This window comes from Chelonoidis abingdonii, chromosome 1 (genome assembly GCF_003597395.2).
Source record: "Chelonoidis abingdonii isolate Lonesome George chromosome 1, CheloAbing_2.0, whole genome shotgun sequence".
NCBI classification, from domain to species: domain Eukaryota; kingdom Metazoa; phylum Chordata; order Testudines; family Testudinidae; genus Chelonoidis; species Chelonoidis abingdonii.
Genome location: NC_133769.1, coordinates 363,246,891 through 363,259,871, shown reverse-complemented (window position 1 = coordinate 363,259,871; position 12,981 = coordinate 363,246,891). Strand labels below are relative to the sequence as shown.

Sequence of the window (12,981 nt, the reverse complement as noted above, 5' to 3'; positions counted from 1 at the left end):
ATGTACTGCGGCAGCGCTGAGAGGGCCCACATGGAGATCAGGGCCCCACTGTGCTAGGAGCTGTACATCCACATCAGACCCTGCCCCAAAGAGCTTGCAGTCTAGCCAGACAGGTCACCCACTCACAGTGAGACATGCCAGCAGGGTCTGTCACTGCTGAATCTTTATGGGAGGCTGCACCACTGCTCCAGCAGCACTACCTTTAGGGTGAGGCACTAGTGCCCAGCCTACCCAGATGGCACCATGATTGGCAATAAGCCCTTGGTGGCCTGCACACTTCTCTGCTGCCAAGCAGCAGCTGCCGTGCAAAGAGGCTTCTGTGGGAATGATCTGTCTCACCAGCCTGAGCGTGGAAACAGCAGTGCAGTGTGCTGCACTCAGGAAGATCAGGATTCAGGACCAGGGCTCGGTACCATCCTCCTCAGGCTGGCACAGAGTCACAGATTCCAAGGCCAGAAGGGAACCCCGCGATCTTTTGGTCTGACCTCCAGCAGAACACAGGCCACAGAACTCTGGGAGCCATGGAAGCCCTGTGGTGGAGAGCGCCTCCTGCTGAGCTGTAGCAAGCCCTGCAGGGTGACCCCTATTGGGACTCTGGAGCAGTGGTTCTCAAACTTATTTGACTCCGCCCCTCCTTCTTTATGTCTGCAGCTGTTTACGTCCCTGAAGTACATATACCGCTGCTCAGCTGTGAAGGTAGACTTCGGTCAGCAGGGAGTCTATCACCAGGAGGCAGGGCAAGTACCTCTGGCCTGCCTGGACTAGAGTTCATTGGCAAAGAATGTCCCACCGCTGGTGACCCCGATGCAGCGCGACCGGTGCTAGCAGTAGCAGGAGTCCTGTCTACACAAGGGCTTGCATTGTTTCCTCCACTGGAGGAGCTTGTTTGGGTTAGCCAGGGTGGGGAAGTTTTGCCATTAAATAGAAGTGTAGATTAGGGTGACCAGATAGCAAGTGTGAAAAACTGGGAAGAGGATGGAAATTGGGATGGGAGTGGGGGGTTAATAGGCATCTATATAAGACAAAGCCTCGAAGATTGGGACTGTCCCTATAAAACTGGGACATCTGGGGCTCTCAGGACTCTCCTGGAGAAACCACTAAACCTTGTGTGCATTGCATCCGTGATCTCAGATGCTGTCCCTTTTATTTCTGACGAGGCTTGGCATTTCTGGGGCGCTGCACAAAGCACATCACAAAAACTAAGTAAGCCTGACCACCCTCTGAGAACTGGGAGTTATCCTCCCCAGCTTACAGAGGAGACATCAGGAAGGTAAGTGGCTTTCTCGGGGCCAAATGGCTGGCCAGTGGCGGAGCTGGGATTAGAACTGGGAGTCCTAACTTCCCCTGCCACATGTCCTTTTCTGAGACTAGAGAAGAAGCAGGAGCAAGACTTTCTAGAAAAGGCACCTTCGAACTCATTGGACCTGCTCTCGGGGGCATGGGGGTGTGTGTGTCCTTGAGACCTGCCTGCTCGTGGCCAAGACAAAATGGATTCTGTTCTGCCTAGCGCCTCATCAACCACACTGTCAGCTAACTTCTGATGGGGGCTCTTCATTCCAGGGGGTGAGATCAGAGGTAGTCTGGCTGGATTTTTCATATCTAAGGTGGGCTGGTAGGGCTCAAAAAAAACATTTTTGGTTTTTGGCCTGGGGAACGGAGGCATCTTGATCTGGAGTCACCGGGCCAGATCCTGATCTCAATTTCACCAGTGTAAGCCTGGAGCCGCGGCAGGGAAGGCTACCAGGATCTGGCCCATTAAAAGAGAATGCAAAGTTTCAGCCTCCTAATGTCATTTCTAAAGAGGTGCCAGATTGTGCAACTGTTACTCGTGATGGGTAGCATTTACCCAGCCAGGCAGCAATGAAGTCCGGACAGGGACAGCTCACCACCATGAGCAAAAGCGATGCAATCTGTACTTGGCACTCTTGTCTGGGCTTCCTGCTCTTATTAAGAGCTTTACTGCTCCATGGTTCCATCCATTTATAGACGCAGTGGTTAGTTTATGTTACCCATGCCCAGATCATCAAATAATGACTCACTTCCATATCTGGCACAGGACTGACCTTCCTCGTGTCCTGTGGATTAAAGTTAAGCTGGACAAGTTAATATGGATTCTTGCCATTGGCACACAGGTCCCCATCCTTCGGCTGAAGTCAATGTGAACCTTGCCCAGCGAGGGCCCCAGGCACCGTAACGCAGGTTATGTGTGGGGGGAGGTTTGCTGCACTTACAGATTGTACCAGGACATCTCCCACTTTCTGCTTCTCATGCCAGTTCTGCACACAGTTGTGGACCTGCTCCAGGAATTGTTCGTGGTGCTCCAGCAACTCGGGGATCTGGTCGAATATCTCGTCCACCAAGGACGGGTCGCAGAGGATCGAGTTTTCTGGCTGCTTCAAGGGCTTCATATAACCCTACAAAAATAATAATAAAAAAAAAATCAAAACATCCTATGGGCGGAGTCAGGGACAGGATGGCGTCTAAGGGCACCTACCCTCCTCAAGCTACTCTGTGGGGGTTCATCAAACTAGTGTGGATTAAAGACATCACTGCCCCTCTGTAATTAAAACCCATTCCTGCCCCCCAAGAGTGAGTCATAGCAAAGGGAAGCACCTGTGCCTCAGTTTCCCCACCTGTAAATGAGATGATAATTACTCATCTGTGCAGAGTATTCTGCAATCCTTACTGGAAAGGTTATAAGGTGGTTTTTAACAGCGGTGTGTTTCACCTGGTTTGCAACCCCAGCTGTTTACAAGTTTAATCTATCAAGTGAGAGCTACATTCCCATAAAAATTTCCCCTCGCCGTTCCATGGCTGTAACCTAGCCAGAACTTCCAACACAACCCAATGATGGCGCTTGCTTACAAGAGACTCCATGTAAACTACCCACAGAGCCAAAGTACAAAGGAAATGTGCTCAGAGTCTATGGGCTTTGCAGTTCCTTGCAGTCCAAGGGATGCTCATGAAACAAGTCAACTGTGCCGTGGAACAAATGAAATGCTCTTGCAGCTTAGCCTACCACTCCTGCCACACCTCTCTCCTTTCCCACCCCAAGTGGCCAGATCCACCCTCAGCACCTCTCAATAGTGCCGACGGTCCGGGGAAGCGATGGAATCAGTGGAGTGCTGTTTACAACAGTCCAACTGGGGAGAGTTTGGGATGGCTGCATGGCACGCTGCACCTGCCTGGTTCATTGGAGGTGCTGCAGTCCAGCATCCGTGGCCTAATCTGATGGCCGCTCAGTGCTGCACATGAAGGGCCTGATCCTGAGAAATCACTGGGGGCTGAGGGCACGCTGCACCTTACAGGATCAGGCCCTCACACAGCACTTGACAGACTGAGGCCCTGCCCTGCTGAAGTCCATGGAAGTCCTGCCGTTGACGTCAATGGTAGCGGGATGCAGGTATTCAGGAAAGCCTTGTAGTCAATGGGAGATGCAGCCTGGAGAGCCGCAGCTCTCAGGATCTGCCCTACAGGGTAAAGGCACTTATCCCATCCACACAGCCTCGGGGTATGTCTACACTGCAATGTAAGCCTCAGCTTAGTGGAACTTGAGTCAGTGGACCCTGGGTTAGAGAACCCAGGGCTTGAGCATCTACACGGACTCTCAACCCAAGGTCAAGAATTTTCTACCCGAAAACAGGGGCTCCAGCGTCCGCACTGCAAAAGGCAGGCTTGAAGTCAACCAGCCATCTCCCAGACTTCCTAGCACTCTCCTGAAGTGTGGCCTTTCTAGCTCTTGGTTCATGGTGCAGCCTCGGAAAACCTGACTGTCCACCAAATTGGACTGTCCGGAGGACAAAGAACTTTGGCCTGTGTGATACTTTTGGTGGAGTCCCAGAGCATGAGTCTGCTGGGGCTGTGATTGCACTGCAAAGCAACAGGGCTTAAACCCTGAGTCCTGGCTTAACTCAGGCTCAGACCCTCACCCCCATGGGGCCTAGGACCCTGGGCTAGTGTGATTTGTGTATAGATGGAAAGGGGATCAGGCCTGAGCTTGAGTCCGAACCCTGGGCTTACACGGCAGTGTAGATATCCCCTTACGGACTAAAGCCTGGATCACAGCCCACTGACATCTGTGGGAGTCTTTCCACTGACTGGTGTGGGCTGTGGATCAGGCCCTAAGTTAGACAGGACAACGGATGGAGCAGCAGGTGAGCAATCCACTGGCATGAGGAGGACAGGGCAGGAAGGAGAGGGGGTGGATGCCTGGCTCAGGAGTCAGCAGGGCAGAAGTTCAAAGCCGGCAGTGGGAGGGCAGTCAGATGAGAGGGTTGTAGAGGGGTGGGGGAGGTGCTGAGAGCAAAGATGGAGGCGGGGAGCTGATGGTGAAGAGTTTGTTGGGTCTTGTCGCAGCTCCTCGCCTCGGGAGCCAGACTGAGGACAGTTCCTTGAGGCGGGGGACACTGACTCTCTGCGCTGTACAGCACCTAGCACATTAGCCATGCTCACCAAATAAATCACCCCCTCAAAAATCTGAACTCCCTCATACACTTTGTGGGAGGGGATGGGGACTGTGAATTCCAGACTGGAACTCGAATCCCAGTTTCAGAATGACAGCCTCTCTTACCTCCCTGACGAGTCGAACCAGAACTCCAGATCGCCACACCCTCAAACCTAGGGGCGGGTTTGAAATCCAGACTCAAACCGAAATCCAGGTTTTGCAGCTTGGCTCGAACCTCTAGTTCAGAGAGGTGGCCAGTCTGTCAGCCGACACGAGCAGGACTTCTCATTTATACCACTGTAAATCACCAATAACACCCCCAAAGTCCACGGAGGTATACAGGGTCAGAGCAAGTACCCAGGGAGCTGGGGTGGGATGGTGAGAGGGAACTGTACTTGGGGTGACTGGCCCAGCCTGCCATCTGTGCTGCTATGGCTACACTTCTGGTTTTAGCCCGTTTGCTCGATCCAAGGGAGTGCACATCCCTGAGCTGGAAATCACACCTCCAGCTCCAGTACAGGCAGACCCAGGAACGGCTGTAACTGCAAGGAGTGACAGGCCCGTATTATTCACTTCCCCACCCCACTGAGAGCCACCAAGAAGTCACAATGGAATTACAGCCAAATGTGGGCTTGTGAACTGTACCAAATGTAAGGATGGCAAGTCCTATTTGTTGAGGTCCCAGCTGAGATCAGGGCCCCAATGTGCTAGGTGCTGTACATACACAGAGTGAGGGACAGGCCCTGCTCTAAGAGCTTACAGGACGGACAAGTGGTGACAGGGGAAACTGAGGCACAGAGCGGTCGAGTGACTTGCTGATGGTCACATACCAGGTGAGTGGGACAATCAGGAATATAAGCCAGGTGTCCTGAGTCCCTAGCTAGTGTCCTACCTCTCTTGATGGCTAGCTGAACAGACAGACATGCCCTGCAAACCCCAAAGACACAAAAAGCTGGAGGACTCCTCAGCTGTTCCCACTCCCACCACCTCAAAACAGCCATCTGCAGCGCTGGAACGGAAGATGTTTTAATTCACTTTGTGGGAATAGAAGTGCAGGGTGGTGGAAGGGGACAGCTTGCTCCTTCATTACATGTTCCATCTCCTGCACCAGTTATGCCTGGGGGCGGTGTGCTTTGCCGGGCAGCATACATGAAAAAGACAAGCACATTTCCAGGAACTTTGCCATGTGAATTCAAGGACTCTAAATGCTTATTAGCCACCCGGTCCTTCACGCCAACCGAGTGCCTGCTCCCTTAGCTTCTGTCATTCTCCATGGTGGATTGCTCCCAGATGCTGCTGAGATGGAAACTTGCTTCATTACGCAGCACCAAAGGGATGGGCGATCCAGTGTGTGAGCTCCAGGATGCAGGCAGAGCACCCCAAAGGGAAACTCAAATGGCACAAAGTCATGGCTGCACCGTGGAAATCAGTTTGTGCCGCATTGGCCCTAGCCAGCAGCCCACTGACTGCGCAGTTCAGTGGTGTTTAGCCCTAACCCCAGAGATCATCCCTCTGTCCTCTAGCTGCAAGAAGGTGGGGGATTGGCTGTGGTTTCCTGATCCCAAGAGCAGTTTTGCACCAGCTCCAGAGGGTTCAGAGAGGCTCCGAGACTTTTCCAGCTGCTCTCAGCTCCCAGGGAGCCATCAGGATGCTGGGCATAGCCAAAGGAAAGCAAGCTATGCAGTGTTCCCTCTGATTTTTCCCACCCATGTGAGGAATGAATTTGGTTATGTGCACCGGTGTATGGAGGTTGTGTGTGACACATCACCTTCACATTGGTGCACATAACAAAATTCATGTGGTGGGGTGGGCCAAGGAGTTCGAGTGTGGGAGGGGGCTCAGAGTTGGGGGCAAAGGGTTGGGGATGCAGGGCAGGTGTGAGGGCTCCAGTCTGAGGGGTGGCAGGCTCTTGGGGTGGGGCGGGGAGGAGGGGCTCAGGGCTGGGGCAGAAGGAGTGAGGTGCAGGGAGGTGTGAAGGCTCCGGCTGGGGGTGCGGGCCGGGAGGAGTGTGTTTGGGGCTGCAGGAGGGTGTTCGGGGCTATAGTGGGGAAAGAGGGCTCCCCCCCGAGCGCTCTCCCCACCACAGGAGCTCTGGGGCTGGAGGATAGGTGCCCCTCCACCTGCCCCAGCAGGTCCGAGTCGGGGGAGGGCTGCTACGGGGTTGGGTCGTTGCTGGGTCCGCGCCGCTCTGGGGCTGGTCCAGCCATGCTGCCCTGACCACACCTGGGGCTGGCCTGGGCTGTGGCTGGGCCCGATCCGGCTGTCCCGCCCCGGCCATGACAGGTCCGGGCTGCGGGCTGAGTTGGGGCTGGGGAGGGGAGCCCCTCCCAGGCAGGTTGGGGGTTGGAGGAGGGGTGCCCCTCCCCTCCCCTGGCAGGTCCCCGCTCCGGGCCGGTTCACTGAGCGCCTGCGAGGTGCTAAACAGGCAGTTGGGCAGCCATGCAGCTTACTGGGAACTTGGACTACAGCAATGCCTCCTGCCCACCCCCTGCCAGAGGTGCTGTGGGAGGGTGGCTAGAAGCCAGCCAGGCCGATTCTGTCCTTGCTGCACTGCTGGCGTGGTGCACAGCGAGTAGAGCACAGGGCCAGATCCTTAAGTGGCCCCCCTCAAGGACTGAACTCACAACACTGGGTTTAGCAGGCTAATGCTCAAACTATGGAGCTATCCCTCATCCTCATCATAATGCCCATGATCTCAGAGAGCTTCTCAAACATTCATTAACTGAACCTTCCAGGATCTTTGCAAGGAAGGTTAAGGGGTGAAAACTGCTGCCTCCTCTCCTGGTGAGGGATAGACATTGGGCATCCATGCTTAGATTGTGGGAGCTATCAGCTGCCTTCATGAGGCGTTGGCTCCCCTGTGAGCTGCAATGGGAGCAGATGGGGTTCCCCCCAGCAGGTTCATTCTTACTGCACAAATCTGGGAGCGATTGCTCTTGTGCGTGGAGCTTTCCTCCAGGCACCTCTCACGTTCAGTGAGTCCAGAGGGTTGTTGGGAGGAGGAGGCATGAACTCTACTTCATCCGACCCAGCCAGTGCCATCAATGACCTTCCCCAATGCTTGAGGTGTGGATGTCAGCTAGCTCGCTGAAGGCCCATTGGATAAAAGCGAGATGGTGCTGGGAGGCTGGGGAAACCAACCAGATGTCATCATGAAGGTGACATCAGCATGTTTGATTGAAGGGGCGTGTGCATCATTTGGCATGAGATTTCACGGCGCGGGGGGGGCACTGCCACACTGCCAGCTGGTGTCGCATGATCACATGGCAGCTGCATCTTGCCTGAAACTTGCAGTCTGGTTCTTTTGCACGGGGCCCTTGCCAGAGTGGTCAGTAGCTTTGCCAGGTGCTGCCAGGCTCTATAGGCAGGGCTGGCCCTGCCGAGAGCTTGTTAGGTGGTGAAATGACACCAGTGCTCGGTCTGGAGCAGCCTGAATCTGGTGACCTTCCGAGTACGTTGCAAGGCCCATCGACTTGCCCGAGCATTTGAGCAGGAAGGGGCGCAATGGGACAGAATATGGCGTGACTGCAGGCCGGGTAGGAAATGGTTGATTCGATCTCTGTGGCCAGTCATGTAATGATGGTTCAGATGACGGTGACACCTAGAGGTCCCAACCAGGTATCAGAACCGCGTTGTGCTAGGTGCTTACTACAGCGTTAATGAGTGACAATATGCAAATACAATGAACAGCCGGGGGCCAGGGGAGGGGTGGGGGAAGGGAGATCACAACGACACTATGTGCGGAGCTGATGTTATTTTAGTGCATTTTTTGAACATTCTGTCAAAGGGGCCGAGAGCTTGGGAGAGGCACTTTCTCCTTGTTGCAAGGAGAAATCCTAGCTCCATTGCAATCAATAGCAAAATGTCCACTGACTTCAATGGGCCAGGATCTCACCCTATAAATCTAAAGGGGGAACACAACTGTTTCGTGAGCGCACATCTGGTTTCAAGCTAAGTGCCCATATCCAGCCTGGCAGTCCCAGCAGAGAAAGAGACAGAAGAGCTCCTACTGAATGTAACTGCCTGGCTTCAGCCACGTGGCTCTAAGCAGCATGGCCCCACAGAAAGCACCTTGTCACAGCCTGATGGGCTGAAGCAGCTGTGATGGGAACATTCCTAGGCCTGTTAATCATCCCCACAAAGCCAGTGCCTCTCTGAACTCTGAGCCTCCCCTCCCTGGAGTGACTCCCTGGGCATCATGGGATATCCCAGGGGAAGTGTTTGTGCATCCTCCGGAGAGCTTATGTTCTGCATCATGCGGTTCTCTCCTAAGCCTCAGAGCTATTTTTTCCCTAACTCCTGTGTACCGTGGCTCTAAGGCCATTCCCTGAAAAGCAGAGACTTTCTGGCTTGGGTTAGACCAAAGGGTTTTCTTTCACAAAAATAAATCAAAGCTGTAGCTGAACAAGCAGCAGAAAAACCACCCTGCAAAGAGCAGCCTTTCATGCCTGCCAGTCCCTGTATTCTTGGTGTCGCTGCATCCGAGTCAAATCTGTCTGCTTCCTTTTTCTCTGGGAGCTGAAGGACTTTTGCTGGTCTCCCACTAAGGAGCTAGGACCTCAGGGGAGAGAATCCGCTCATCTATTCACTGAGAGAGGACATAGGGGATGGAAGATGCAAAGCCGCTGGCACTGTGTTAACACATGTTGTTCATGTAGTGTCCCTCGTCTTGGCTATCTATTTATATGGCCCTCATCACCGTGGTATAGGAGCTCCTCCTTTAACATTGATTCTCGCCCCACCCCTCTGAGGTAGGCCAGTGCTGTTCTTCTCACTGTACAGATGGGGAACTGAGAGACGGGAGTCTTGTCTACACTAGCACTTTTGTCAGTCAAATTTTTGTTGGTCAGGGTATGTAAAAGCACACCCCTGACCGACATAAGTTTCATGGACAAAAGCACTGGTTTGACAGTGCTATGTCGGTGGGAGACGCTCTCCTGCTGTTATAGCTACTGCCACTTGTTTCGAGTGGTTTAATTATGCTGGCAGGAGAGCACTCCCCCATCGGCAAAGAGCGGCTACACAGGAGACCTTACGGTGGTGCAGCTGCAGCGGTACAGCTGTGCCACTATAAGGTCTGCAGTGTAGACAGAGCCTAAGTGACTTGCCCAAGGTCATGCAGAATGCCTGTGGCAGGACAGGAGGTTGAACTTGGGACAGCCAAGTTCCAGGCAAGCACCCCAACATCTGGACCATCCTTTCCTACCTCTGCTAGGCCAGCCGCTGCCCCTTAGCTTAGATTAGTTTGAGCTCTTCGGGGCAGGAATTGTCCTGCTCTGTATTTGTACCTAGCACAATGTGACCCTAATCCTCTACATGCTACTCTGTTAGAAACAAAGATTAAACATAACGCTCCGTATCCAAACCCCCATCCTTTGGGGCCGATTTTATGCCTCACAACGACTAAAAAGGGCACATGCCCCATTTCTGCTCCCTGTGTGGGTCCCTTTTAGGACTAACAGTAGCCAGCTGAGCTTCTTGAGCAGCTCACTTCTAGACCAACACAATCTGGACACAAACATCTAATCCATCTCCATGCTGCTGCAAGATTGTCCCTGCTCTGGAGATGTCTCTTCCATGGGCTCCTTGATTAACTTTGTCATCATTAATATTGCATGGCAGCCTGGGGAGAATCCAGAGGTGGTTTATCCTCATAATCTCCATAGGTCCCCTCCTCTGTATCAGAGACAAGGGCAACCACAGGCTACATGAGAGATTTCTCCAAGGCCATATGTGAATGCCCCGAGGTCTCTACCTTGGCCACCTCTGTATCCTGGCTGCAGCTGGCTGCTATAGCAGACACTGAGTGACTTCTTAAAGCCATTGCATTCCCCAGGTCTGTGGGTACAAGTCATGGCTTAGCAGCAGTTTATGAATATGAAGCTGGATATCAGCTGCTGCACACCCTACCAGGTCACTCACAGGTGCAGGTAGCTGTTCAAAGTCCTTTCCTTAGAGTTCATTCAAAGGTCCCTGAGGGCAGCTAGGCCTGGGAACACACATTTTGTTCCAAGTGGTTAATGAAGATCAGTGTTACGAAGTGTCATGTAACACTGTCCAGAGTTATTCCAGTGCAGACCCTGCAAAGTTAAACACCTGCCTGTCTGGTGAAATCTGTCTGCATGTAGAGACATCTAACATCAAATACTGCACGCCTATCCCAAGGGACAGGAGTCCAGAGCCCCTCTGGAGAGCAGAACGCCAGCTATTGTCTGGGGAGACAGGGCCTCCTCTGAGTCAGGCTGCCGGCCGTGGCAGCACTCGCTGCTGTGATGGACTGCCTCCTCCGGTCCCTGGGCAAGGGATCTACAGCCACACTCATCCCACTGGACTTCTCTGCAGCGTGCGACACTGCTGGTCCCCAAGTACCATCCTGCCTCCATGAGCCCATAGTGGGGAACGGCTCAGGTTGTAACGCCCAGACCGAACTTAGAGGGCCATTCTGGGCCCCTCTTGCTCCAATCCCAGAGCTGTCACCTGCGGAGTCCGGCAAAGTTCATGCCTCTTTCCCAGGGTATCCAACATCTAGGCAGAGCCGCTGGGGGCGCAGCATGCAGACCGCTCTCAGCTCTGCGCCTCCTTTACACCCACTGGACGCAGCACTACATCCCTGGTTTCTCAGGGCCTGCATGAAGGTTGAATATCTAAAGCTAACCCCCGACAAGAGAGAGAGGATGCTGGCACAGGTCGCCGTGAGCACAGCACCCCAGAGCTCTGCTCTCCCCATAGGCTCCCACCGAACACAAAGGCCAGTTCAGGGTCTTTGCCTTGACAGTCAAAGTCCTCCATGGAACTGGTCCTTGCTACCTAAGACATCAACACTCCCACGATGGCTATGGGCCACATTCCAGCCCTGCAGCCCCAATGACATCCTCAGTTGTACGTGAAGGCAGGATTTGGCCCTGTGCTCGCTACTGCAGCACAATGATTCAGACACTGACAATTCCAGTCTAGCAAGAGGCCTGCCCAGCTTCTTTTGAGGTAGAGGAGACAGCAGGATCATTTGCAAAGGGAAAGAGACCAGATTATACCATACTCACTACTCTGCTTTCGGAACCATAGCTATGCGCAGCACTGCCCTCTAGTGGATGAATACTTGCACATGATAAAAGCTTCACTACTACTGATAGCTAAAGGACTCTGTTTTTTGGAATGGGTCTTGTGTCCCAGCCTTGATGCCCCATGTGGGACACAGGTTGCAATCTCTGCATGCAGTCCATGGGTTTGTGTGATTGATCCTCCGCTCCCCTCCCTGGGACAGTCTGCACGGACTCGGCAGCACAATACCTGCATCAGGGTGCGGAGGGACTCCACGTAGGACTGTTCTGTATCCAGGAGCGTCATGGTGACATGTTTCCGCATGTCCTGCAGGGAAGGAAAGAGACATGGTGAGAACCCCGGTGATGGCAAGCACTCTGCAAGCAACGTGGAACTTGGAGGGCCATGGCTGAACCAGCCCCCAGGAGCCTTTGTCGCAGGTGCCTGCCAAGGAGAACTTTCTCCATGTTATTCTTTTTCAGTACCAGGCCCTGTGGTCAGAGACAGGGAGAGAGAAAAGGCCTGACTGTCAGCAGGCTGGGGGCCCACAAAGGCCCCTGAACCCACAGAAGGCCAGGTTTCATCTGGGCAGTGCAGCGTAGGCCACTGAACTCACAGACTGTCTGGCTCAGCTCTTGCCAACAGAAATATGGCGTCAGCACAAAGAACCAGCTGCCTCAAACCCCAGGGCAACACCCGGAGAAACCCGGTGATGGCAAATGTCCCTCTTCTTCAAGCAGTTTTTTCCACAACCACTTAGTCACCATGGAAGCTCCCCCTTTACCCAGGAACCTCCCCTTGCAGGCTTGTCTCAACACTGGCCCTTTAAATGCAGAAGAGAAGCATTTGCAGCCCCTTCCTCCCTACCACCTGGTGACTATGCCCACTGGGCCTGATCAGGAGCACAGGACCTGCCAGACTGGATCAGACCCAGGGTCCCTCTAGCCAGGGGCCCGTCTCTGACCGTGACTAACACCAGCTTCAGTGGAAGAAGCCCTGCCTCAGGCAATGATGGGGTACCCTGCCCCATGGAAAGCTTCCTCCAAGCATGGGGGGGTTGATACTCCTTCCACAACTCTTGTTTGTTGTACTGTTTTCTCCACTGCCTGATGCCTTGTGCAGCCACGTGCACTGGTGCCATTTCAGTGAGAAATGATGCCATTGGCCTACATGAGGAAACGAGGTACAAAGCTGAGGACAATCACTCATTCTGCTTTCCCTTTCTCTAATCAACGTGGGGGGAGACACAGCCTTACACTCAGGACAGCTCACCCTACCCAGGATCAGCTGGACATAGAAGAGGGTGAGGGCGGACCCGAGGCCTTGTCCGCATGCACACTTGCACTGCTTTAAGAACATAAGAACGGCCATACCGGGTCAGACCAAAGGTCCATCTAGCCCAGTATCTGTCTACCGACAGTAGCCAATGCCAGGTGCCCCAGAGGGAGTGAACCTAACAGGCAATGATCAAGTGATCTCTCTCCTGCCATCCATCTCCA

General features: G+C 53.7%; 1 protein-coding gene across 1 annotated transcript in view; it reads right to left on the bottom strand.

Annotated features, from left to right (window-relative positions):
• ARHGEF17 (Rho guanine nucleotide exchange factor 17) overlaps window positions 1-12,981 on the bottom strand; it is a 284,561-nt gene that overhangs the window by 69,930 nt on the left and 201,650 nt on the right. The window contains exons 2-3 of the mRNA XM_032796403.2: window positions 11,732-11,809; window positions 2,232-2,414 (exon numbers count right to left, since the gene is read on the bottom strand). Of these exons, the coding sequence (XP_032652294.2) occupies window positions 2,232-2,414; window positions 11,732-11,809 (261 nt within the window). The remainder of the gene's footprint in view (window positions 1-2,231; window positions 2,415-11,731; window positions 11,810-12,981) is intronic.